The sequence below is a fragment of the Marmota monax genome, unplaced genomic scaffold, assembly GCF_021218885.2.
Source record: "Marmota monax isolate L192 unplaced genomic scaffold, Marmota_monax_Labrador192_F-V1.1 WCK01_AAM20220418_F8-fsc00102, whole genome shotgun sequence".
Taxonomy (NCBI): domain Eukaryota; kingdom Metazoa; phylum Chordata; class Mammalia; order Rodentia; family Sciuridae; genus Marmota; species Marmota monax.
The window spans coordinates 3,133,220-3,157,133 of record NW_026692494.1 but is presented as its reverse complement, the minus strand read 5'-3'; the positions used below and the strand labels follow the sequence as shown (position 1 = coordinate 3,157,133).

The 23,914-nt window shown below is 56.9% G+C and overlaps 2 protein-coding genes across 3 annotated transcripts in view; one reads left to right on the top strand and one right to left on the bottom strand.

Annotated features, from left to right (window-relative positions):
• The first annotated feature begins 321 nt into the window (after positions 1 to 321).
• On the top strand, positions 322 to 14,334 carry Acsbg2 (acyl-CoA synthetase bubblegum family member 2). The gene is made up of 14 exons (XM_046443762.1): positions 322 to 338; positions 412 to 523; positions 954 to 1,265; positions 4,832 to 4,920; positions 5,392 to 5,512; positions 6,495 to 6,575; positions 6,741 to 6,890; positions 7,009 to 7,215; positions 10,025 to 10,206; positions 10,283 to 10,516; positions 12,369 to 12,586; positions 12,828 to 12,967; positions 13,513 to 13,759; positions 14,252 to 14,334. The coding sequence occupies exons 1-14, from the start codon at positions 322 to 324 to the stop codon at positions 14,332 to 14,334; spliced, it is 2,193 nt and encodes a 730-aa protein (XP_046299718.1).
• A 1,515-nt stretch (positions 14,335 to 15,849) lies between these two features.
• The window catches only part of Mllt1 (MLLT1 super elongation complex subunit), a 59,165-nt gene continuing 51,100 nt past the window's right edge, over positions 15,850 to 23,914 (bottom strand). The window contains exons 6-11 of one of the 2 annotated variants that reach the window (XM_058579180.1): positions 22,670 to 22,757; positions 21,242 to 21,350; positions 18,970 to 19,069; positions 18,780 to 18,851; positions 18,509 to 18,580; positions 15,850 to 18,389 (exon numbers count right to left, since the gene is read on the bottom strand). In XM_058579180.1, coding sequence (XP_058435163.1) covers positions 18,261 to 18,389; positions 18,509 to 18,580; positions 18,780 to 18,851; positions 18,970 to 19,069; positions 21,242 to 21,350; positions 22,670 to 22,757 — 570 coding nt within the window. In that variant the 3' untranslated portion in view covers positions 15,850 to 18,260. The remainder of the gene's footprint in view (positions 18,390 to 18,508; positions 18,581 to 18,779; positions 18,852 to 18,969; positions 19,070 to 21,241; positions 21,351 to 22,669; positions 22,758 to 23,914) is intronic. The other variant, XM_046443954.2, reaches the window with a different exon arrangement.

The window sequence follows — 23,914 nt, the reverse complement described above, 5'->3', positions numbered from 1 at the left end:
GGTAGAAGTCCTCTTACAGTGAACCTCTCTTTGTCCTCCAAGACTAGTCTCTGTAAAGGGACAGTGATCCAGGTTGCCATCATGGCCTTGGGCCATAGAACCAAGTGATGTCACAAGGGTTGGCCATCAATAGCAATGTTCTAGACATCCAGTCTGGACACTGCTTGTCGTCCTGTGGCTAGACTCGGGAGGGTGCAAAGCTGACGAAAAGAAGGTGGATACAGGAGTAAGCACGACCCTGCCAATGGCAGAGAGGGGTGAAAATGTGTTGTGGGTGGGAAGCAGGGCTTGGGGGCCATGTGGATCCCCGCTGCTCCCAGGATGGCCCAGGCAGCCCAGTGAGTGGGGGGTGGTCACTGAACTAGAAAATGGCTTTTCACTAAGGTGAGCCCCCTTCTCCCCCCATGCCAGCCCCAAGGACCTTCATGAGGCGTCCCCTCTTCTAAAGGCTCCCGCTGCAGCTTTCCTGGGCCAGCTCCCACCCACTCCGGAGGGAAGCCTTCCCTGGCCGCCCCGTGACCAGGTGAGAGCTGGGCCTCTGGCCGGGCCCTGTGAATGCCTGTGTGTGTGTCTGCCCAGGCCCAGCAGCCAAGACGCCCCCTGAGACCCTGGGAAGGGAGACAGAGGCGCTCTGCACACCATGTCCTCCCGCAAGAGTCAGAGGGCAGCACAGAAGCACCCTCTCCACCCAGAAAGTAAAAACAAAGGTTGGGGCTCGGAACCCTGGGCGAGGGGAGGCCTTCGCAGCGCTGGCGCCCTGGGGTTGCTGACCGTGCCTCCAAGAAGGCTGCCCGGGAGGGGAAGCGTGGCAGTCCCGCCGCCTGGAGCCCAAGGGAGGGCCTACGGGCCTCAGGCGGCTTCCCCCTGGGCTCTGCCCTCGGGCCAGGGCGTCTGCCCACCCGGCCGCCCTGCCCTCTCCTGCCTCCCCGTGCGCCCCTGCCTTTCCCGTCCAGGCTCCGTCGGCTGCCCTCCCCTCCCTCCGACCCGCGATCTCTGCTCGCCACTGGGGGCCCAGGACACACCTTGGCCCGCCCGCAGGCCAAAACTACTGGACCTCGGAGCGCCACGGCCAGGTGCAGCTGCGGCTGGAGAAGAACTCGCTGGACTATGAGGCGCCGCTCACCGTGCACGACATGGTCATGGACACGGCCATCAAGTACGCCGACTACATCGCGCTGGGCTCCAAGCACAGGAACGGCTGGCACACGCTCACCTACATCGAGTACTACGAACAGTGCCGGCGCGCCGCCAAGGCCTTCCTCAAGGTAGGTCCCGCGCCGCGCCTGCGCGCCGCCCGCCTCTCTGCTGCGCCTGTGCACCGAACCCCTGCGCCTGCGCGCCGCTGCGTCCCTCCCGCGCCTGCGCGGCGTCTCTCTCCACCGCGTGCTGCTCCGAGGCCGCCTCAGAGCTCAGGATTGAGAGCCTAAGGCTTAGGATCTGGGTTCCAGGCCTAGTCCCCGTTAGCCCCTCTGTGCCTCGTTTTCCCCATGTGAAACCATGTGAAACTCAGGGATTGTCTATTAAAAAATAAACAAATATATGCAAGATATATTTACATATAAAATGTTTTATGTTATACATACATGAAATGCGTTTTATATCTTATGCAAAAAATAAACTCCACAACGAAAATAGTAAGAAGTTCTACTCAGGTATAACTAATTAGAACAAATAAAAAGTTTTCATGTTTTATATATCATACATAAAATAATGTGCATATGTTGTATGTGTAGATATATAATATGGATATTTATATATTTATATGTATATATGTCTATTATACATTTACATATGTGAACATAATTTTATACATGTTTTATATATTATATGTGTATATTTGTTTTACATATTATGCATATATTTCTTTTTTAAAATAGTTTTTAGTTGTCAATGTACCTTTATTTTATTTATATGTGGAGCTGAGAATCAAACCCAGTGCCTCATGTATGCTAGGCAAGTGATCTACCACTGAGCTACAACCCCCGCCCTATATGTCTATTTCTATGTGTTTGTATTGTGTGTGTGTGTGTGTGTGCATATTTATTTATTAATTTATTTATTATTTTTAGATGTAGATGGAAACAATACCTTTATTTTATTTATTTGTTTTTATGTGATACACACATGAAATGCATTTTATATCTTATGCAAAAAATAAACTCCACAACTAGAATAGTGAGAAGTTATACTCCATTTGTACTCCACTTGCCAGGGGTCAAACCCAGTGCCTCATGCATACTAGGCAAGCGCTCTACCATTGAGCCACAACCCAGGCCCCTTATTTATTTATTTTTAACGGTCCTGGGATGTAGAATGCCCAAACCCAGGAGCATTCTACATTTTAAGACAGGGTCTTGGAGCTGGGGTCATAGCTCAGTGGTAGAGCACTTGCCTAGCATAGGTTTGATTCTCAACACCACATAAAAAATAAATAAATAAAACAAAGGGATTGTGTCATCTATGACTAAAAATATTTAAAAATTAAAAAAAAAAAAAAAGACAGGGTCTCATTAAGTTGTCCAGGCTGGCCTCAAACTTACAATCTGTTTGCTTTAGCCTCCCAAGTAGCTGGGATTATGGACATGTATCACCAGGCCCAGCTGTATTAATATACATTATATGCAAAATATACTATGGTTTATGTATTATGCATATATAGCATATATCTTACACACATGAATGTTTTATATATTCCACTTATAAGTATATTTTAAATATGGGCTGTGGCTGTGGCTCAGTAGTAGAGCAGTTGCCTAGCATGTGTCAGGCACTGGGTTTGATTCTCAGCACCACATAAAAAATAAACAAATAAAGTAAAGGCATTCTGTCCATCTACAACCACCAGAATTTTTCTTTTAATAAATGAATACATATCTTAAATAGGTCTAATGTATTCAATATATCATATGTTTATATGTTGACATTATACATTTGATTCTTGTATACTAGATTAATATACACTGATGTTTCATGTATAAATATGTGAAACACTCCAGAACCTAGTTCTTGGTGGGGGCTGGACTTGCACGCCTGGGTAGCTCCCCACACGCTGGACTTGGCACTGCCATCAGCTGGAGGATGGTTGTTACTGGGTCTCTTCTCAGGTCTTTCCTGAGTGTCCTTGTTCTTAAAACCCACCTCCCTGTGCCCTCTGCGACATGGTTCCTTTGTCACTGCCCAGCCCTCATGGCCGCCGGGTCCTGTGGTCATTTGTGTTCAGTTGGTCTGTCCCATGAGGATGAGAAGTGGGGACTGCCTTGCTCTGGCGCAGCTCCCTTCTGGTGTGTGTTGAGGTGTGAACGCCCGTCTTTCAGGTTAGGAAAGGGACCCGAGTGATGCCCACTCAACACAATCAATAGCTGCGGTAGGTGACAGTGATCTGGGACCCAGAGGGAACTGGGGCAGAAAAGGGATTAGAAAGCGCCAAGGACGGGGTTGATATTTTAAAATATGATGGCCCTGGAGAGAGTCTCGGTGACAGAAGGTGACATTTCAGCAAAGACCACAGGAACTGGGGAAAAGAGCCACGGAGGAAGGAGCAAAAGCCCTGAGGCAGAACTGTGTCTGGCGTGTTGGAGGCTCAGCAAGGAGCCCCTGTTGGAGCAGAGGAAAGGGGAGGCAGGTGGGGGAGTAGGGCTGGTCCTGCGGGGCCTGGTGGGCTACAAAGAGGACTTGGACTTTAACGCCAGGAGGTGGAAGCTGTGGAGGGCTGGCTGGGAGACTTTGGGCAGAGAAGAGACAGAACTTGGCTCAGATGCCCACTGTACCCGCTCTGGCTGCTGTGGGGAGGAACGCAGGGAAAGCAGTCAAAGTGGAGATGAAGATACTTGGGCAGAGATGGAGGACAGGAGGAGTGATCAGATTTGAAGGTGGAACCAACAGAATTTTCCGTGGGTTGGGTGTGTCAGACAATGAAAGGCACTGAGAGTGACCAAGACTTCTCACCCGCGCATCATGGAGGTGGAGCCAAGGTCGACTGAGACTGTGGAAGGGTGAGAGGAGGGAGCAGGCATGGGCGGGGAGACATCAGCATTGCCACTGTGCTGTGTGGGGTCTGGGCGAGGAAGCAAAGACAGGCTGCTGTATCCAGGGGTCTGGGGTGGAAAGGAGAGACCCTGCCCAGGTCCGATGGGACCACCTGCCCAGTCCCCAGCCAGGGAGTGGAGCCCCGTGTGTGCCCTGTTGGATTGTCAGTCATGTGCGCAGGCAGAGCTTGACTGCCGGCCATCCACACCAACATTTTATCTGAGAAGGTCAAAACAATTCAAACCTAGCAACCGGGAGCCACCAAAACCTCAGCCTGGGCGGGGGGAGACTGAAATGACGACACTGTGTCACTGAGAAGTTGCGTTTGACATCGTAGGGAAATAGCTGAAGGCCAGGAGAAGGGCCAAGATGCGTGGTGTGTGGACACGGTCAAGTTAGGAGAGCAGAGCGCAGAGTGGCCTGGCTCCACAGAATTTTCAGCATAAAATGCCAGAGCATGTTGTCAGTATCTTCTTGAGCTTCCTTAATCTCTGGGCTGCTGGGCTTTGGGTCCAGAACATGCTCTGTGGTGGACACTTGTCTGGGCCGGCGGTATTCCCTCCCGCAAGTTGTGACAGCCAAAAATGCTTCCAGGTGTCACCAAATGTCCCAGGCGGCAGAATCACCCTGGTCATGACCCCCATGAGTATGTGGAAGCTGGTCTGTCATGAAGGCTGTCTTAGGAAAAAAGGACCAATGTTCCTCCGAGTGGGGATCCCCAGATTCTGGGCTCCCAAGCTTCCGGGCAGGTTGGGCATGGTGACAGCCAAGCCCATCTGTGCCTGACAAGCTGTCCCTCCTCCAGCTGGGCCTGGAGCGCTTCCACAGCGTGGGGATCATGGGGTTCAACTCTGCGGAGTGGGCCATCGCCAGCATCGGAGCCATCATGGCAGGGTAAGGGGTACTGGTCTCTCTCCTGAGCCATTAAGGAGGAAGGCCACCAGCCCTCCCCCTTGTAGATGGTGGGGGTCTCATGGCAGAGTCCCCAGGACAGGGAGCTGACCTCCACTCCAGCTTAGGCTGTGCTCAGTGGGATTTGTCTAAGTGCCATTCCGGAGCTCAGCTCACCTTCCAGACACTCTCTCCCCAGCAAACTCACACACCGCCTGTGACGACCCTCTCCCTCCCCTCCTCCAGGAAGCCTTCCCTACCTCCCAGTCCTCAGGATTCCCCCCACACTGAGCCCTCCCTCCACCAATCCCGAACACTGGGGGAATCCCTTAAGGACAGGCCCAGGCTTGGGCCATCCTTGAGTCCCACCTTCAGGGTACATCATGGTGGTTGGGGTACCGGGGACTCCCAAGAACCTTCTAGTTCTCCAGAGCACTCCCCAGCAGGCCTTCAGCTCCTGGATTCTGCTTCCAGAGGTTTCTCTGTTGGCATCTTGTCCACCACCTCCCCAAAAGCTTGCCAGGTCATCGCTGAGAACACGGATATGGACATCTTTGTGGTGGACAATGACAGGCAGCTGCAGAAAGTCACCCAGGTTAGTGACACTCTGGCCTGCGAAAACCAGGAGGCACACCAGGGGACACAGTGCAGGCAAAGGCACGGGCCTCACCCAGTAATGAGGGGAGTCCCATGTGTGTCCCATGAGTGGACATGACGTGCCACTCACCATGGCATTGTATAAGTGTAGTCACTGCCTCTGGTTCCAGAGCATTGTCACTGCCCTGAAGGGACAGTCACTCCCCAGACCTGGAAGCCAGCCATCCACCTTGTGTTTAGGGATTTGCTTGTGCAGATTTGTCACCTAAATGATATCATGCAACCAAATCCACGGTGGGGGACCTGACTGTCCACAGTGCGAGGCTGAGTGGCAGCGAGGTGCTCTTAGGCAGGGGCTCTGAGACCTTGCTCCCTGCTCTGGGTATACACCCAAAAGATTGGAAAATAGGATCTTGAAGAGAGATCTGAACCCACCCCGAGTCACAGTGGCATGATTCATAAGTATTCAGGAGGGGGAAGGAACCCAAGTGTCCATCAACAGATCAATGGACAAATTCAGAGTGTCCAGCCAGACCCTGGAGTACCACTCAGCCGTGAGAGAGGACAGTCTCTGACACACATTGCAGCACGGGTGGACCTTGAGGACCTTGCACTCGGCAAGAACAGAACCAGAAGGACACTGGGTGTGGCTTTACTTATGTGAAACATCTAGGATATACAGATCCATGTAAAAGGTGGCTTCGTGGTCACCAGGGCTGAGGAAGGGGAATGACTGCTAATGGGCATGGGGTTTCCTTTTTGGATGAAGGAATGTTCTGGAACCAGGTCATATACACAGCATTATGAATGTGCTCCTGACTTCGTCTGCTTTAGAATGGTTCAGGGTGGTACAATCACACGTTATTTTGCCACATTAAGGACATGGGGGACCCCCTCTTCACCTCTAGAAGAAGCCCCGGACAGCAGGAGCCTGGGGGCTACTTGCTTCCATGCCCTGCTGAGCGCAGTGTGCCTTCCAGATCCAGAGCTACCTGAAGCATCTGAAGGGCATCGTGCAGTACAAGGATGAGCTTCAAGTGGAGCAGGAGAATCTATATTCAGTACGCCCCAGCCGGGGAGGGCAGGGCAGGCAGCCACAGCTGGCCAGGGACCAAGAGCCCCAGCCCCTGGCCTGGGGCCGAGGACACTGGGCTGTGGGAGACACTGGGGCCCCTTCCAGGGGCTGCCTCTGGCCCCAAGAGCCTAACCCACAGACCTCTCTGCAGTGGAAGGAGTTCCTGAACCTTGCAGGAGACATCTCAGATGAGAAACTTGACCGGGTCATCGACTCCCAAAAACCCAACCAGTGTTGCACCTTGGTCTACAGCATGGGGTCCACGAGCCTCTCAAAGATTGTGATGCTCAGCCATGACAATGTGAGTGATCTGCCTGGAGGGGGCTGGAACCTACCCGCCTGTCCCCAGCTGGCCATGTGGCTACTCCTGGGGATTGAGACTAAAACAGCCTGCAGGTGACTAGTCAGTTGCCCTTCAGATCACCTGGACCACGGCGGCCACCGTCCAGAGCCTCTGTTATAAGTGTCCCCCAGAAGGGCAGGAGGTCCTGGTGAGCTACTTGCCACTCAGCTACATCAAGGCCCAGATTTTCGACATGTGGGTGGCCATCTTGGTGGCGGGGACACTGTACTTTGCCCCACCAGAGGCTGGGAGAGTGGGTATGATTCCACGTCCCCCCGGAGCGGTGAGTGGCCTCCTCTCTCCCCCCTTTCTCTTCCCGCTTCTTCCCTCCCTCGAGGTCGGTGGCTAGGGAGGGCTCCCTGGGTGGGGGGCTCGGGCCAGAACAGAAATCCTCACCCTGCACCCCCTGGCTGTGCGGGCTCGGCCCTTCCCCTTTCTGGGCTTCAGTTTTTCCATGTGCAAGGCACGGGGGGGTGGAGCAGACGTCAACCAGTGTCACTGAGCGTGACAACATGTGGCCACCACTTGGGCCAGAAGGGCAAGTGCAGGCAGCTGGACTGAAGCACCAGGAGCAGAGTGGACACGCCCTCGGGGCTGTGGGCTAGTGAGCTGAGCCAGGTCCACCGCGCGCGAGAACAGCAGCCTAGAAAGGAAGGGAATTCTGTGGGGTGCCATGGCCAGGCCCATCATCCCAGCGGCCCGGGAGGCTGAGGCAGGAGGGTTGCAGGTTCAAAGCCAGCCTCAGCGACTCAGTGAGGCCCTAAGCAACTCAGGGAGACCCTGTCTCTAAATAAAATATTAAAAAAAAAGGGACTGGGATATGGCTCAGTGAGAACCGGTCACAGAAGGACCCACCCACAGGAGGTCCCTGGAGTCTCCAGATCCACAGACAGGAAGCAGCACGGTGGGAGCCGGGGCTGGGGTGGGGTGTGGTGGTGAATGGGCAGTTTGGGGAGATGAGATCACTCTGGAGATGGATGGTGGGGACAGCTGCATGGGCACGTGACTGTGCTTTTGCCACTGAACCTAGACCTAGTTAATGAGGCTGGGCGAGGTGGCAAGTGCGTGTGGTCCCAGCTGCTCGGGAGGCTGAGGCAGGATTGCTTGAGCCCAGGAGTTCAAGGCCAGCCTGGGCAGCACGCTGAGAACCCCATTTCAAAAAAAAAAGAAGGAGAAGAAAAAGAAAAACAGGTTAACATGGTGAATTTTGTACGCTATTGAAAACAAAAGCACAGCAGGTCCCCAGCACAGGAGGTGAGACTCCCTTCCTGATGCGCCCGTGTGAACACAGAGGTGCACGTTGCCATCAAGTGTCACACTAACTGCCCTGGGACCACCGTCTGCAGACCTCCAGGGAAGGAGCGAGGAGTGGACAATTTCAGCTTTCTGGGCCAAGAGATCAATTAATGGTGTTTGTAGACTTAGGGAAAGAACGCGTTTTCACAAATTTCTTGAGGGGAAAAAAGGCAAGTTTTTATGGACATGAACATTGGAATTTCATGTCGTTTTCATTGTCACGGAGCCCTCCTGGGGGTGTGCTAGGGATGGAGCCCAAGACCTGGCGCCCAGCCCCTGTGTGACAATTTTCTTTTAAAATTTAAAGAGTAATTAATTTTAAAGAATTAATTTAAAACCTTTAAAAGAGCCAGGTGCAGTGATGCACGCCTGTAATCCCAGTGGCTTGGGAGGCTGAGACAGGAGGATCACAAGTTCAAAGCCAGCCTCAGCAATGGCGAGGCAATAAGCAACTCAGTGAAATCCTGTCTCCAAATAAAATATAAAATAGGGCTGGGATGTGGTTCAGGGGTTGAGTGCCCCTGAGTTCAATCTATGGGGCCAAACAAACAAAACGTTTAGATGATACACAGTTGTCAGTGTTTCTGGATTCAGCGTGACCATTCAATCCGTGGATCCCATCAGGGCAATCAGCATTCGTACTGCCTTATGCACTGACCATTTTTGTGTTGGGATCCTTAGGCAATTTTTTTGTTTGTTTGTTTTTGGTTTTGTACCAGGGATTGAACCCAGGGGCACTCAACCACTGAGCCACATCCCTAGACCCTTTTATTTTTTGAGACAGGGTCTTGCTAAGTTACTTAGGACCTCACTAAGTGCTGAGGGTGGACTCGAACTTGTGATCCTCCTGCCTCAGCCTCAAGAATCATTGAGATTGCAGGCACACGCCCCCGTGCCCAGCTCTTCTAGCAATATTTTAAAAGTACATACATAATGGCCTGCACAGGTGCCAGTGACCCTGGGTTCATCTTAATCAGTGTCTTGCTCTCCATCCTTCTCTACTAATATTCTGGTTGAGGTCATGGCAGAATCTTTCTTGGTAAGAGAAGACTTTAGGGGCTGGGGGTATAGCAGCGGTAGAGCGTTTGCCTCCCATGTGCAAGGCCCTGGGTTCAATCCTCAGCACCACATAAAAATAAATAAATTAATTAATTAAATAAAGTTATTTTAAAAAAGAGAGAGAGAAGACTTTAAAATGTTGCAAAATCAGTTTATCCCGCCTCCACTGCCCCCACCCCCACCCTCCCCTGGCCTCGCTCTGTGTGTCGCGTGCTTGTCTCTCCCCGTCTCAGCCTGGCCCTCTCCTCTTGGCTTGCTCTAGCCCTGTGCCCGTCTCTGTCTGGAGCTCTGTGTCTTTCTCCCTCCCTCTCTGTTTCTGTCTCTCTTCCTAGCACCATCTCTGAATGTCTCTCTCTCTCTCTCCCTCCCTGCCTCTATCTCTTCACTCTCTCCATCTCCTCCTTTCCCCTTCCTTCCCTCCCTCCCTCCCTTTCTCTTCCCCCTTCTCGCCCCCCCTCGTCTGCCCTCACTGCCTCCCTATGACGGCCTTGGGCCTTCACAAGCCCTCCTGGCTGCATCTCCTTCCCTATGCCAGGGCAGATGCTTCTGGAGCCCACTCCTGCTCTGGATGTGGCCACCACTCTGTCCCTATATCCTTCCAGCCCTACCCCAGCTCCTAGCCACCATCCTCAAGCCGAGAGTTCCAAATCTGTAGCCCTAGGGTGGATGGAGGGCTGGACGTGGGCAGTGCTGTCCAGTTGGGGAACCAGCATGGCGCCCCATCCTGTCCCATGCAGGGCTTCCTGATGGACATGCTGCAGGAGGTGCAGCCCACCACGTTCTACGGCACCCCATGGATCTGGGAGAGGATGCTGGACAACCTCAAGACCAGCCAGCTGGACTCCTCCACCTTCCGCCGGAAGCTGGACTGCTGGGCCATGAAGCTGGGGCTCAACACCAACAAGAAGAGGATGTTTGAGTGAGGCTGGGCACCCGCAGGGACGCAGGGTGGGCGGCCGAGGCCACGCCAGGCTCCCGTGGGTGTGCTTCTCAAGGCAGGTCCATCCCCCGCTGTGCTTCCGCTTGGCCAAGATGCTGACGTTCAACAGAGCCAGGAAGTTCCTGGGCCTGAGTCACTGCGAGCAGTTCTTCAACATTGGCCTGGGGCTCCCCACGGCCACCCTGGACTTCTTCCTCAGCCTGAACATCCCCATATTCGAGGTCTATGGCCTGTCCGAGGGCACGGGCATCCACACCCTCTCCAGCCACCAGGCCTTCCGGCTGCCAAGGTGGGTTCTGGCGAGGACCTGGATGCACCTGGGGCTTGTGCAGTTCCCGAGTATGGCTGTCACCCCAGCCAGCCTCCCATCTAAGGAACATATGTCCCGAAGTACATGACCAGTACCCTTTCTGGGTCCGGACCCGAAGCCCTTTGGGTTTGTTTTTGATTTGAAAATCATTATTATTGTTTTTACTAAAGGTAAAAATAGTCATCTTTGACTGGTGTCTCTATGAGCTGCTATTAAAAGTGACCTCCAAGCACAGTAACCCAGGACAACATCTCATAGTTCCTGTGGGTCAGGAATCTGGGAGCTGCTTCCTAGGTCCTGAGTTTGGGGACAGGCTGCTGGCCAGGGCCATCTCTCCCAAAGGCCACTGGAGCTGGAGGGTTCTCTGCTGAGATGACTCCCTTGCAGGCTGAAGCTGGAGGCCCCACCCAGCTTCTTGCTGGCTCTTATCAGGAGGCTTAGTTCCTTTGCTATGTGGCCCTCACCCCAGGGCTGCTTGAGGTTCCTCCTGACATGGCAGCCAACTTACCTCAGAGCAAGAGATCAAGGTGAAAGGCATGATGTCCTCTGGGACTAGGGCTCTGAGAGTGGCCAGATTTAGCCAAAAAAAAAAAAAAAAAAACAGGACATCCAGTTAAGTTTGCACTTTAGATAAACAGTGAATCATTGTTTTAGTATATCCTATGTACTATATGGGCCATTCTTATACTAAAACCAAAATTTGCCTAACATTCAAATTTAAGCATGTGTCTTATATTTGATCTGACCTTCGAAGTGGCACTTGGTCAGTTCTGCCACATCTCTCCAGCCATGGGAGACACCAGACCTATCACCATGGGGGAGGGGTTTCACAAGGATGTGAACACCAGGAGGCACTGGGACCTTCAGTGTCCCAAAGGGGCTCAAGGGGGAGGTTTAGCAGGGGATTTGGGCAGTAGTTGTTTCATGGCAGCTCCTGGGCTGGGCAGAACCCTATACTGCAGGACCCGTTCTGGGTGGGTGGCTGACAGGGGCCCTCCCAGCTGCAGGGCACTGAGGGTGGCAGGTCCTGACCTCAGTCGTCCGTCCGAGTGGAGGGGGACGCTCTGGGGCTCGGCCTGGAGCAGGTGCAGCGCAGCCTGCTGGCCGTCCCTGGAGCGGTGCAGTGCGGTCTGCTGGCTGTCCCCCACCCTGCCGCCTCAGCCTTCGCACCTTCACATTTTTTCTCGTTGGCTTGCAGGTGGCAGGCCTCTCACTGTGTCCTCAAGTGACCAAAAAAGAAAAAAAAAAAAAAAAAGCAGGAGTGTTCTCTGCAGCCTCTTTAATAAGGGCACTAGTCCCACCTTGGGCCCCGCAAGTCCTGATCTGACCCAGTCACCTCCCACCCCGTCTGCAGGGACCACCCCGGGGAGTCCGGGTTTTAGCATGTGAATTTTGCCAGAAAGGGCACAGTTGGGGCCTCAGCGATGAGCACCTGGCCACTGCTTGGCCCCAGCTGAGTGTCCAGCTGGGTCTCCTGGGAGAAAGCAGGGCAGGGATGGGGGTGCCCGCATGTCCTGGTAGGAACCTGGAGCTTGGGGAGGCGAAGGGCCAGGTCTCCAAGCAGCTGAGCAGCAGGAGAGCCCCCTCCTGCCCCAGTATTCTGGATCCTACTTCTCCTGCATGGAAACCCGCAGCAGCAGCTGGCCCGCCCTAGAGGTGTCTTGCTGTGTCCCCTGGGCTGGGGGCCATGAGATCACACTGGCAGTCTCCCTTCAACCTTGGCTCTGTGCCTTGTGGGACTCTAGGTCCCAGAGGAAGCCAGGAACCCTTAAAAGGGGCGGCGCACAGGGTGTGGCACCTGGCAGCGTCTGACCACCCCCCTCCCCTCCAGCTGTGGGAAGGGGCTCCCCAACACCCACACCAAGGTGAAGAAGGAGAACGAGAAGTGCATTGGGAACATCTGCATCTGGGGCCGGAACATCTTCATGGGGTATCTCAATGACAAGGAGGGCACCCAGAAGATGATGGACTGCTACGGCTGGATGAACACCAGGGACCTGGGCTGCTTGGATGTTAATGGCTTCCTTTATGTCTTGGGCAATGTCAAGGGTGAGGCAGGGTTGGGCCTGTGGGGCTGCCATGGATGGTGGTGCAGGTGGCATACAGCACAAGGCCACTTAGGGCCAATACTGGGCTTGGAGGCAGGGCCCCCCTTGTGTGCCTGGGCTGCTGTTCTGCAAGCAGGGGCTGCTGTGGGACGGTGTCTCCTACCTGATCTGCTGCATTGGCCTCCACGGTGGCCGACTGGATGTGGCTTTTCAGAGTTGACCCTCCTCCCTCCCACATGTAGACCTCATCACCCTGAGCTCAGGGGAGAAGATCAACCCCCGCCCCATCGAGGAGCGGGTGAAGATGCAGATCCCCATCGTGCGCCACGTCATGGTGGTGGGCCAGGACGCCCCGTACCTGTGTGCCCTCCTCACACTGAAGGTGCCTCGGACAGTCTGGGATGGCGGCTGGTTGGTGGGAACTGCTGTCCTGTTGCAGGAAGAGGAAATCGAGGCTCAGAGCTGGGGGGGTGACTTGTCAGTCCCCAGCACGGAGGGCACCCCTGGCTCTGAGGGCAGCGGAGCCTCGTGTTTGTCCTATGGCCTTTCTCAGAGTGGGTGGAGGGCCACTGCTCAGGGATGCCTGGTCCAGGACCTCGGCCACACTCCGACTGTAGGGGAGAGTGGGCTCTGGGGACCGGAGGTGCTGGCCTCCACAGGGACAGGAACTCCCCCGGAGAGCAGCATCCCAGCCACGCCAGGCTCACCCTCTCCAGGAGGGGAGCCTTGCACACAGGGGACATCCCCTCCCTCCTCCTGGAGGCAGCCAGGACCTGGGTCTGGGAGTGAGTGCTGTCGCAGTGGATGGGCTGGGTGGAACAGGACAGACGGTCTAGTGACCGGTGACCCACGGTGGCCAGCCCCTGGCCTGGTGTGGTGGTGGGTGTGGATGGTTGGGGGGCAGCCTGACCCCGGCCCCCTCCACAGTGCCAGATCAACTCAGAGACTGGAGAGCCCCGCACAGCACTGACCAGCGAAGCCGTGGCTTTCTGCCGGAAGCTCAAGAGCCAGTCCACCAGGCTGACGGACATCCTCCACAAACGCGACCCCGTTGTCATGGAGTTCATCAGCCAGGGGATTAAGGCTGTGAATGCAGGGGCGCCCTCGGAGAGTGCCAGGATCATCAAGTGGGCCATACTGGACACAGACTTCTCCGTGGGTGGCGGGGAGCTCGGTGAGCAGATGGTGGGCCGTGGTCCTGGTTGGTCACTGGCCTGCCAGCTCCTCAGACATGGGGGATAGGCCTTGACCAGCAAAACCTCCCCAGCCCCGTGCGTGTGTGGGATGCAATGAGGAGGCTCCTTTCCCCAGGGCTTCCTCTGGAATGGAAGAGGCGCTGCCCCCAACGCTGCACCCCACCCTGCATGTGTCCACATCTGATCCAGACTTTTGGTGCAGTCTCCACCTGAGAGTGTCCATGGAGTCTGGATTTTGTCCTTGAAGTGTGCCCCAGGGGTCATTTGCACCCTAGGACCTTGAACACTTTTGTCAGAATGCTCCAGATCTCAGGGTGGGGTCCCCACACCTGCCCCCTGGTTCCCTTCTGCTGGCTCCCAGTAGAGCCTCCAGCTCCCCAGGACCCGCCCTCTACACCCTGGAGCCGCTCGCCCTGCTGCGTGGGGGCCTCCCAGGGGCAGGTCCACTTCATACCTCTGCTCTGTCACAGGAATCACGGAAAGACTGAAGAGGGTGGCGGTGGCCAAGATGTACCAAGCGGAAATCAATGACTTCTATGAGGATTTTGGTTAATGACCAGGAGGCTCTGCTGGGCTGCCTTCTCCGCAGGTGGCCTGACCCCTGCCTCTCTCCCTCCTGTTGACAGTCCAGGGCTGATTCCCAGAGGAAGGGAAAGTGCCTGTAGTGAGGCCGGTTTGAAGGAAACTGGCTCTCTCTGGACAAGTGCTTTACAGTTTAATAATAAACTTGGTTCACTAGGGCGGCTCTCAGCTGGGACGATCCTGCCCCCGGGGCATCCTGGGTGGTGTCTGGGCACCTGTGTCTGTCAGCCTGGGGAGCTGACGGCCTGGAGTGCTCAGCAGGAGGAACTGCCCGCCCAGCTCTGAGATGTCTCAGTGCTGAGAGGGACCCTGAGCTCAACCAAGTCCTCAGTCTGGCTTTGAGTGGAGGTCCTGGGAGACTCAAAACTGCTGCAATGGAGCCCACAGGCTTCTTGCTTTACTCTCAAAATGATTCATGTGAGAAGCCACTGAGGGGCAGCTAGAGACTGGCTCCTCCACAGACAGGGGCCACTGCTGTGTGCCAGTGCCCAAGGCACAGGTGCTGGGTGAGCCTAGGTGCAGGGAGGAGGGGACACCCAGGTTCACACACTGTACTCATGAGGAACACTTAGGGGACTCATGGTTCAAATGGTGCACATTAAACCCCACCTAGAACCCAACTATTAGAAGAGATGTGGAAATGAGCTCAGAGCCAGGCATGGTGGCCATGCCTGTCATCCCAGTGAGTTGGGAGGCTGAGACAGGAGGATTGCAAGGTTGAGGCCATCCTTAACAACTTAGTGAGAGCCTGTCTCAAAATGAAAAGTAAGCAGGGCTGGGGGTGCCAACCTCAGGAGCTCAGATCCAAGACCCTCCCCCAAAGCTGCATTAGTCTCGCAGGAAGGGCAGGGGCAGAGGAGGCTGCAGCCCTCATGTTGGGACTGCAACTTTTGGCTGTTGACTAGGAGAAAGGAGGACACATGCTCCTCGAGTGATCCAGGGCTCAGCTGTGTCCTGTCCTCCGGCTGCCACCTGCTGACAAGTGGTCTCCATCCATGGCTGCTACTGGGGGCGGGGTAGTGGCAGAGGGTATTGCCAGCAGTGCTGCTCGCTGGGTAGAGGGAGAGCTCTGCTGGGTTCCATCAACAGGCTGGCTGTCACCTGGACTCCTGCCAGGGGTGCCTCTGCCCCCATTTTCTTTTCCCGCCACCTCCACCTCCCTATTCACCTCCCCACCCAACCATGCGCCTCCATCCTCTGAAGTCAGGCTCCCCTTGCCACCCAGACCTTGCTGCCTGCTTCCAAGGGGACAGCCGAGCAGCAGCAAAGGCCACGTGCACCCTGGGGGGCTGCGTCTGCTTCTCCAGGATGCCAACCCGTCACACTGTGGACCCCACCTGCAGCCCACCAGGCTTGGTGCCAGCCTTCCCTCCCTCTCTGGTAGTGGGTCTACAGGCACGGGGACGAGAGGACTGTGCACCTTGTCCCGGGACACCACATGCATGCAGAGGGCTGCTTTCTCATCTGACTTTATTTCACTTTTTTTTTTCTATAAAACTCCTCCATAATTTCACAATTTAACCAAAAAAAAAAAAAAAGTTTAAAATTCAGGACAAACAATCCTGTAACTCATTACAAACACAATTCTCCTTATTCCTTTTTCCCAGGAGTTGGTCTCAGGCCGATTAAGTGTCCCAGTTCCTCAGTTCCTAGAGACATATTCTGGTAAAAACCCTTGCGGGTGAGAAAGGCTTGGACACCCTTCGCTGTCCAGCATCCGTTTACATTTTGCTCAGGAGAAAGTGAAACACAGGGATTTGCACCAGAGCAGGTGGCTTTAACATGAGACACATGGCAGTCACAGAGTGCCGGGCCCTTCCTAAGGAAGCGTCCCCAGAGCCCAGCGGGGGTGGGGAGCAGCAGGAACCCTGTAGTCAGGTCCTGGCTGCCCGGCACCTCCATTGGTGGCCACAGGGCCAGTCCTGGGCCCATAGCAGCTCCAGGGGACAGTGGCGAGGCCTTCCGGTCAGAGGAGGTAACTGAGAAATGGGTCGAAGCTTCCGGAGGCCACGGAACTGCAGGAAGGACTGGACGCTGCTGCCGAGGGCAGGCAGGAGGGCTTCCCACATTGCTGTGAGGACCGGACAATCCCACCAAGGAGAAAGAACGGCCCCTTGGGCTGAGGGCCCACTGGTGACCTGCTGCTTCTGCACCGAGGACTGAACAGCTGCCATCTTCCCAGCAGCCTATGCAGGGCCGGTCTGTTCTGTCCATGTCTTGGAGTGTTCCCAGAGAAGGAGACGTCCCACTCTGTGGAGTACTGGTGGCCTGCCCTCCTCCTTTTGAAGGCAGTGGGCAGGAAAGTGAGCGCGGGAGAGTCAGTGCTGAGGCTTCCTCTGAGTTCCTGGCCTTTCCCCGAGAATCTGGGGCTCTCCCCGGCTGGAGCTGGGGTCCCCCCAGGGAGTGTTCAGGTCTGCTTGACAGGCAGACCCAGAGCGAGGACAAGACGAAGGACCCTGCCGCCTCCTGTGTCTGAACATCAGCAAGCATCTCGAGATGGAGACGCCCACCACGGGCTGGAGAACTGGGGGCCACCGCAGGCCCAGTCCTCCTTCCCACGCCGTGTCAGGGCGCGAACACTGGAACAGACTCTGAAGCTGGGGGTCGGGGTGTGGAGGAGCTCTGGATCAAGGTCTGGGAAAACCCAGAGTTGGCTGACTACAAGGGCTCCGGGCCTGGAAAGGCGGGCCGGGCAGAGCTGGACTGGCTCAGTCCTTGGAGAATCCCAGGTGCACAGTTCAGCCTCCAGGCGGCACCCAGGGTGAACCGCAGCCATGGAGGCGGAAGTCGCACGAGGAGAGGAGCCTGAGGCCTATGCCCGGTAGGGCCCACACCCCAGCCACAGGCTGAGTGCACACGCACCTCCAAACCACAGACTATCCCGTCTTATTTGGCAAAAGCTCATTTTTTTTTTTTCAAAGTTCGAAGACTTGATTAACAGAAGGGGAGGAAGAGAATCCTACAGGAGGAGCAGCCCAGAGGCTAAGCGTCTGTCCCTAGAGACTGGGTACCCACATGAGGAGCTGCCAGGGAGGGGCAGCTCCCCCAGTGCCCTGAGGACTGGCCGCCCCGTGGTCATGTTCACTGGCTCTGGGAGCCCCGGTAGGGGGGCAGTGGCATCCTTGGACCCACAAAGTGGGGGTTCCTCTGTGCCCTGGGAGGCCAGCCGGCAAGAAGACCCACGGAGACATCTTAACCTATAAGCCCCACCTTACCCCCCCACCCCCCACGTGCACCGTGGCCACAGAAACGCACATTGGAAACTGCTTCTGGACACACAGCGCGCACATATATATACTATACATAGAGCTGCACAGCACGGAGGCCTGGCACAGTGAGGGCCCACACAGGACGCAACGCCGGCTGGCACAGAGGGCAGCGTGGCCCAGCCTGGTGCAGACACAGACAGAGCCTCCCCAGGTCCCAGGCAGGCTGCGGAGGTGGCCCCAGCTGCTCAGAGAGGCCCAGACAGAGAAAAGGCGGCACACAGCCCCCATGGAGCTGGGGACAGAGCCACCATTTGTTTAGGGGGCTGGTCCCTAGGTCGGATGAGGGGCCCTCAGTCATACACATTCCATGGAATTTTCTTCCTCTTTCGGGAGCGAGGCCCAGCGCTGCCTTCAACATAAACCGCATTCTGAGGGGAGCCCGGGTGATGGTGCACATGAGGCTGGGAGCCGCAGCACTGGCCCGACCCCTGGGCGCCAGGTTCCCAACAGGGTGGTGGGTGGCAGGCTGGAAGCCACCCAGAAAAGTGCAGCTGGCTGTGAGGGCTGAGGGCAGGGTGGTCACTAAGGCAGTGCTGCGGGCGGGCAAGTCAAGAGAGAGGAAGGCAGGCAGGGCCTGGACATGGCCTCCCAGGACCCTGGCGGTGGGGGCCTGGCACCTGGCCCAGGGTCATGTGGCCACGGCCTCCAGGTAGCTCTGCAGCTTGCGCACGGTCGTCTCGTCCAGAGAGAAGAGATCGAAGTCAAAGGTGGTATTGGTGACATTGAAGTGGCCAGTCTCCTCAATCAGGTTCACGATCTGCAAGGCAGAGGCAGGTGGCCTTGGGTCAGGAGGCTGAGGGTAGGGTGGCCCCGTAGACCTCCAAGAAGGGAGGCTCCGGGGTAGGGTGCTCGTGCCCCACCCTCACCAGGCAGTACCTGCTGCAGCACATTGCGCTCCCGCAGTGCCATCAGCCTCCGGTGCAGCTCCACCAGCTCGTCTGTGTAGGCCTGGGAGGGCGGGAGCCTCAGCGCAGCCCCCCAGCCCGCCCGCCCCACCTGCAGCCCCTCCAGCACAGTGCCTGCCCCCTGGGGGGAAAGCACCTCCTTGGGACCTGGGGAAAGGCCACCCCCTCCCGAGGACAGTCCAGCTTTGGGGGCTCAAAGCCTCTAGGCTGTGGCGCCCACCCGGCCCACCCCGCCCGGCCACCTTGTCGTAGGCGCCTTTCTTGAGGATCTTCTCAGGCTTGCTGCAGGGCTCGGGGCTCCTCCGGCCTGATGCCTGCGGGGAACCCAACCAAGGTCCCTGTTGAGCTCATTCCTTCTTCTGACCAACCCCTCCAAACCCTCCCAGGAGGGCCACAGAGACCTCATGTGGGGCCTGGGGGTGAGGAGCTCACCTTGCTGTTGGGTGGGGGGGGCTTCTGCGGGGGTGGGGGCTCACGACCAGGCAAGCAGGAGTCGGCGCTATTGTCACTCTCACTGTCACTGAAACTCAACCTGAATGACAGACAAGATTGCACGTCAGGTGTAACGGCCACTGGCCTTAAGACAGTGCCCTGGACTCAGGCTGCGGTGTTGGCACCAGCCTGCGCTGGGCTCCAGGAGGCCGAATGGAGGAAGGGTGTGCCCATGTGAGGTCACCACTGCCAGACAGGGTGTGTCAGGAGTCTGCCCTTCAGCCCGGCTCTGCTCCTTTCCAGAAGGTCCCGCCTGCCAGAGGATCTGCCCCATGCAGGGCCCTGATGCCCAGCGGGGCCACAAACATGGGGGTGTCTGGTGGTGATGAGAGGCCCTGGGGGGGGACTTCCACCTCTGCCTCAGTTTCCTCATCTGTAAAAGAGGCTGTGTGATCACATGGGAGGTAATGAGCACTCTACAGTGATGGCCACAGGCAGGCAAGAGGTGGCCTCCTGGGAGCCCCGTGGCCCTCACCCTCTCAGTGTGGGTAAAACACCCCAGCCCAGACCTGCAAGCTTTTCCCACATCTCTTCCAGTACAACAAGAGGGGTGCACAGAGGGACCCCCGAATGGCCCTGTGGGCGCCACCCATCCCACTGCCTGGATCCCTGTTCTGTCAGGGACTCTGTCAGGGCTGTGCAGGGAGCCCCCGACAGACATACTCAACACACTTCCTCTCCTGCCTCACATAGGCCCTGCCACTGGGCAATGTGCCCGAGGCTGTGCGGGCTGGAGCCAAGCAGGGTGCACTCCACCCCTCTGTGCCGTGATCTGCTCCTCCCGCTGTCCAGGAGCAGTCAGCTAGGCTCTGTTGGGCCCTGCTCTGAGGCTGAGAGCTGGAACCAGATCTCTCTCGTTGCCAAGGCAACGTGACAGCTTCCGCTTACTCCTTACTTCTGCTTCTTCCCATGTCCAACAGGTGGTGGCTGGACGCCATCACAGACCCAGGGTCTCTCCAAGGAGCACACTAGGACGGGTGGGGCCTTGCCAGCACCTGCTGCAGCTTCCCAGCCTGCATGGGCCTTCCCTGACAAGCAAGCTGTCACCAGGGCCTTTCACAAATGCCCCTGGGAAGTGGACTCAAGTCAGAAGGGCTGCTTCTCATTGGGTCCCCACACTGTTGTAGGCCCCTCCAACAGGACTGTGTCTGTCTGTCTGAGCTCATGGCTCTGTGCCTGTGCAGAATCCACATTTGGCATCATCACACGAGGCAGAAGCCTGCTGCTTCTCCTGTCCTGGGAAAGTCACAGTTCTCCCTGCACCCAGGAACTGAGTCCCCTTTGGTGCCCAGGCCTGAATCTTTCTACTGGGCTCCTCTGTGCACATGGGATGGCAGGGAGCCTTGGCACATGGTGGACCTGTGTGAGCACCCTCCTGGCCCCAGCACTCCAGAAGGGGGTTTTAATCAACAGCACAGAGGGCTGCATGTGTCCATTAAGCCTTCTGTGGTTCATGAAGCCCACTGATGTAGACTGGCATCCACCTCTGATTTAAAGAGGGCCCAGTGGCCTCAGCTGATCCCAGCCCCTGCCATCCAGCTGGCACTCACTGCCCTGACAGGGCTCAGAGCCTCCCCTGATACCTAGGTCCTGAAGCCAAGGCCAGGATTCGCTCTAGGTCATTCCTGATCTGGAGGCTAGGAACACAGAGCTCCCCCACCCCAAGTGGACCTCTCCAAGCATCAGGCGCATCCAAAGGACATACTCATCCCTCACTGGGAGAAGGCCAGACACTGCCCTCCATGCAGGGCATCTCAGGTGGCCCTCACCCCACCACACATGTGGGGAGGGCTGAGGGGTCCTTGCAGAGGACCAGTGTGCTCCCCGCCCCATGCCTCCTATAGCACTGGTAGTTGGACAGCTGAAACGGAATCCTCCTTGCCAGGCAGCCACACCTTCAGCAACAGGGAAAGGCCCCCTAGGAAGGAGAGCAGGCCCAGGAGGCCCACAGCTCTGGTGATTAGGAGAGGACAGTTGACCCTAGGGCCGAGGCAGGAAGAAGCTGCCCGGGGCCCAATGTCCAGCTGGCTAGGGTGTCTCCCCATGCTGGAACTTGACCCTGGCTTGGTCCTCCTGAGAGACCCTCTGGTCCTAGCCCCCCTCTGGCCTGCCGGTTTTTGCCAGTGCCAGGAATGGACACCTGGGGCCACTGGCAGGAGAGAAGCAAAATGGGCCCTGATAGTCACTCTGGTCACCACCAGTGCCCAGTCACCTGGAATCCCGGCCTGGGTTTGCCTTGACGGTCGCCTCTTCGCCTGATGAAGAGTCATCCTCGTCGGACTCCTCAGACTGCAGGTCTTCCACCATTGAGCGTAGGGGTCCTGGGGAAGAACGAGGCGGGGAGGTCTCTACTGAGACCTCTTGACACTGACCCCCCCCCAAATGCACAGTCTCCTCTGGAGGTCCCTCCTGCTAGGAGGGCCTAACGGCCAATCCCTAAACACTGCTCCCCGCCCTTCAGTGTCCCATTCCTAAAGGACCCTCTGCCTCTTCCCAATCTCTCCCTACCTTCCTGGCCCTCCTCGCAGGTCTCGGGTCCCTGGCCTGCAGCAGGACCACAGGGCCCCTCCATCACGAAGCCACTGGATCAGATATTAGAGGCTCCCAAGAGCTCAGGACAAGCCAGCTTCACTGAGGAAAGCGCAGGAGCTAGAGCGTGGGCTTGAATGCTGTGCCAGGAACCAGAGACCCCTGTCCAGCCTGCGACCCTATTCAGGCCTACCCAGCCTCTCAGCAACCCTGTCTGTTGCTCCCAGCCCACCGTCCTCCCCTTTCTCCAGAGGTGCCTGGTTCCAGTCCCCTACAGACGGCATCTTGGTTTATATTCCTGTTGCCAAGGCAACAGAGGGACACAAAGCCCTCAATTACCTTGGTCACATGATGCCGCTTCAGTAGGTTCCCCTCCCTAACCAGCCGATAAGCGTGGGCTTCGAGGACCCCATCCCCCAACCTGTGCCTGAATTCCAGGTCAGACCCTACACTCCCCCCACTCCACCCCCACCAAGGGATTCCAGCTGGAGGGGAGGAGAGTCCAGTCTGCAGAAAGCATGAACCTCCGATGGGGGCGGGGACAGGATGGGCAAAAAACACAAAGCTGCCCACAAGGTACTTTTGCTTGGGAGGTCCCAGAGAGGAGGGTCCCCGGGAACCTTGAGGCCCCCATCAGAAGGAGCTACAGGCCTGAAGCCTGTGGAATGGACACCTGGGGCCACTGGCAGGAGAGAAGCAAAATGGGCCCCAAAAGGCCGCAGGTCTGCAGACTTACTTCTGTTTAGCTTTTACATACAAACTCCCCCCCATCACCAAAACTCAACAGACACGGGTCCCCGGGACCTGCTCAGACATTCCATACTAAGGAGCCGTGTCAGCCCAAGTCAGGCTGCACAGCCTCAGGCCCTGGCTTTCTGCATCCCCGGCCAGCCCCCAGTCTGACTGTGGCAGCAGCAGCTCCCACTATGTCCTGCCTCCCGCCTCTGCGGCCAACCCTCAGGCATGCAACAAGCCCCCTCAAAACTCAGTCTCGTGAGGGAGTGTCTCAAAGATCATCTTCTCTGATGACGAACCACATACCCAGCGGCCTACGCGTGGGGGCTGAAGTTTCTCTGCCCGCCCACCTCGGCCTCTGAGCCTCATCACACACCTTGGCTGTGGTTCTGAGAGGGCTCAAAATCGGAGTCTGAGCTGGAGTCCGAGCTGGAGCTGGAGTTGGACGGGCTGGACTGGGCGGACTTCACCCCCATGGTGGGGGCGGGCAGGAAAGGAAGAGGAAGAAAACAGTCATCTAGCAGGCCAGAGGGAAGAACGGGCACACATGCCCTCTGGCGGTGCAGATGCCAACAACCCCCCTCCCACGGTGTCCCCCAGGCACCCTGACCCTGCACAGGACCCACCAGCTCTGGTGCCAGAACACAGCTGTGTGGAGGGGCCGCCTTTCCACACGGAGGCTCCAGCAGCAGCAGCAGCAGCTGCAGCCCCCCAGGCAGCTTGTCCATTGGCCCAGGAGAACAGGAGCAGGTGCTGGTTGGTGCACCGTGGGGACAGGGAAGGTGACGAGGAGGCCTGGCTTCTCATTCAGACCCACAGCTATTCCCACCCCAGGGTTCCTGGGGCAGCACAAAGCCCCACCTCCCACCCAAGTGTCACCACCACCCTCCAGCCACACGCATGTGTGTGTGCACGCATAAGTGTGACAGACACAGTGGAAGCTGGCTCATGCTTCCTCCTCTTCCTGAAGCTGTGCACCCAGACTCAGCCACCAGGGGGCAGTCAAGCCAAAGCAAATGTGACAAGGCGCAGCAGGTCAGGTCCCAGCGAGAAGAAGTCATAGGTGGCCAGGAGTCAATCACACAGACACCTGCATGGGGAAGGGGCCGATCCTGGGTCTGGTCCCTGCTCTGGGTGTGGGTTTCTGCAGATGGCTACCAAAGGTGTGTGTGGCAAAGCCTGGGCAGGAGACCAGGCCTGAAGCTTGGGAAGCTGCCCAGACCTTGGGGAGGCCACCTCAGACCCACCAAACTGCTGCTCGAACTGGGCGCCGGCCCTGCCCCTTGGGGGACCAGATAAAGGAATTAAGTACACGGAGCCCTCCCCTTGTGGAAAGGGGAGGGGAGGGCTGGAGGGGGAGAGGGGAGGGAACAGAGGCAGCCAGCTAGTCTGGATTCTGTCAGAGAGACTAGAGCCATCAGCCCTGAAAGAAGATGCAGGAAGAGGAGTCCCTGACTCATAGGGACCAGGACCTCTAGTGCCCAGGATCCCATGGGGTTCCAGGCCAGAGGGGAAGAAAGGGCACACATGCCCCCTGGCAGTGCAGATGCCAACAACCCCCTCCCCCGGCGTCTTCTGTCCCCCATGGCATGTGGGACCAGGGTAGCCTTACCCTATGAAA

What these genes read in the sequence shown, in the direction of transcription:
- Acsbg2 (XM_046443762.1), top strand. An exon ending in AGCAGGAGAATCTATATTCA is followed by an intron (nt 6,576 to 6,740) that starts GTACGCCCCAGC and finishes ACCTCTCTGCAG; the next exon opens with TGGAAGGAGTTCCTGAACCT. An exon ending in CGTGGGTGGCGGGGAGCTCG is followed by an intron (nt 13,760 to 14,251) that starts GTGAGCAGATGG and finishes GCTCTGTCACAG; the next exon opens with GAATCACGGAAAGACTGAAG.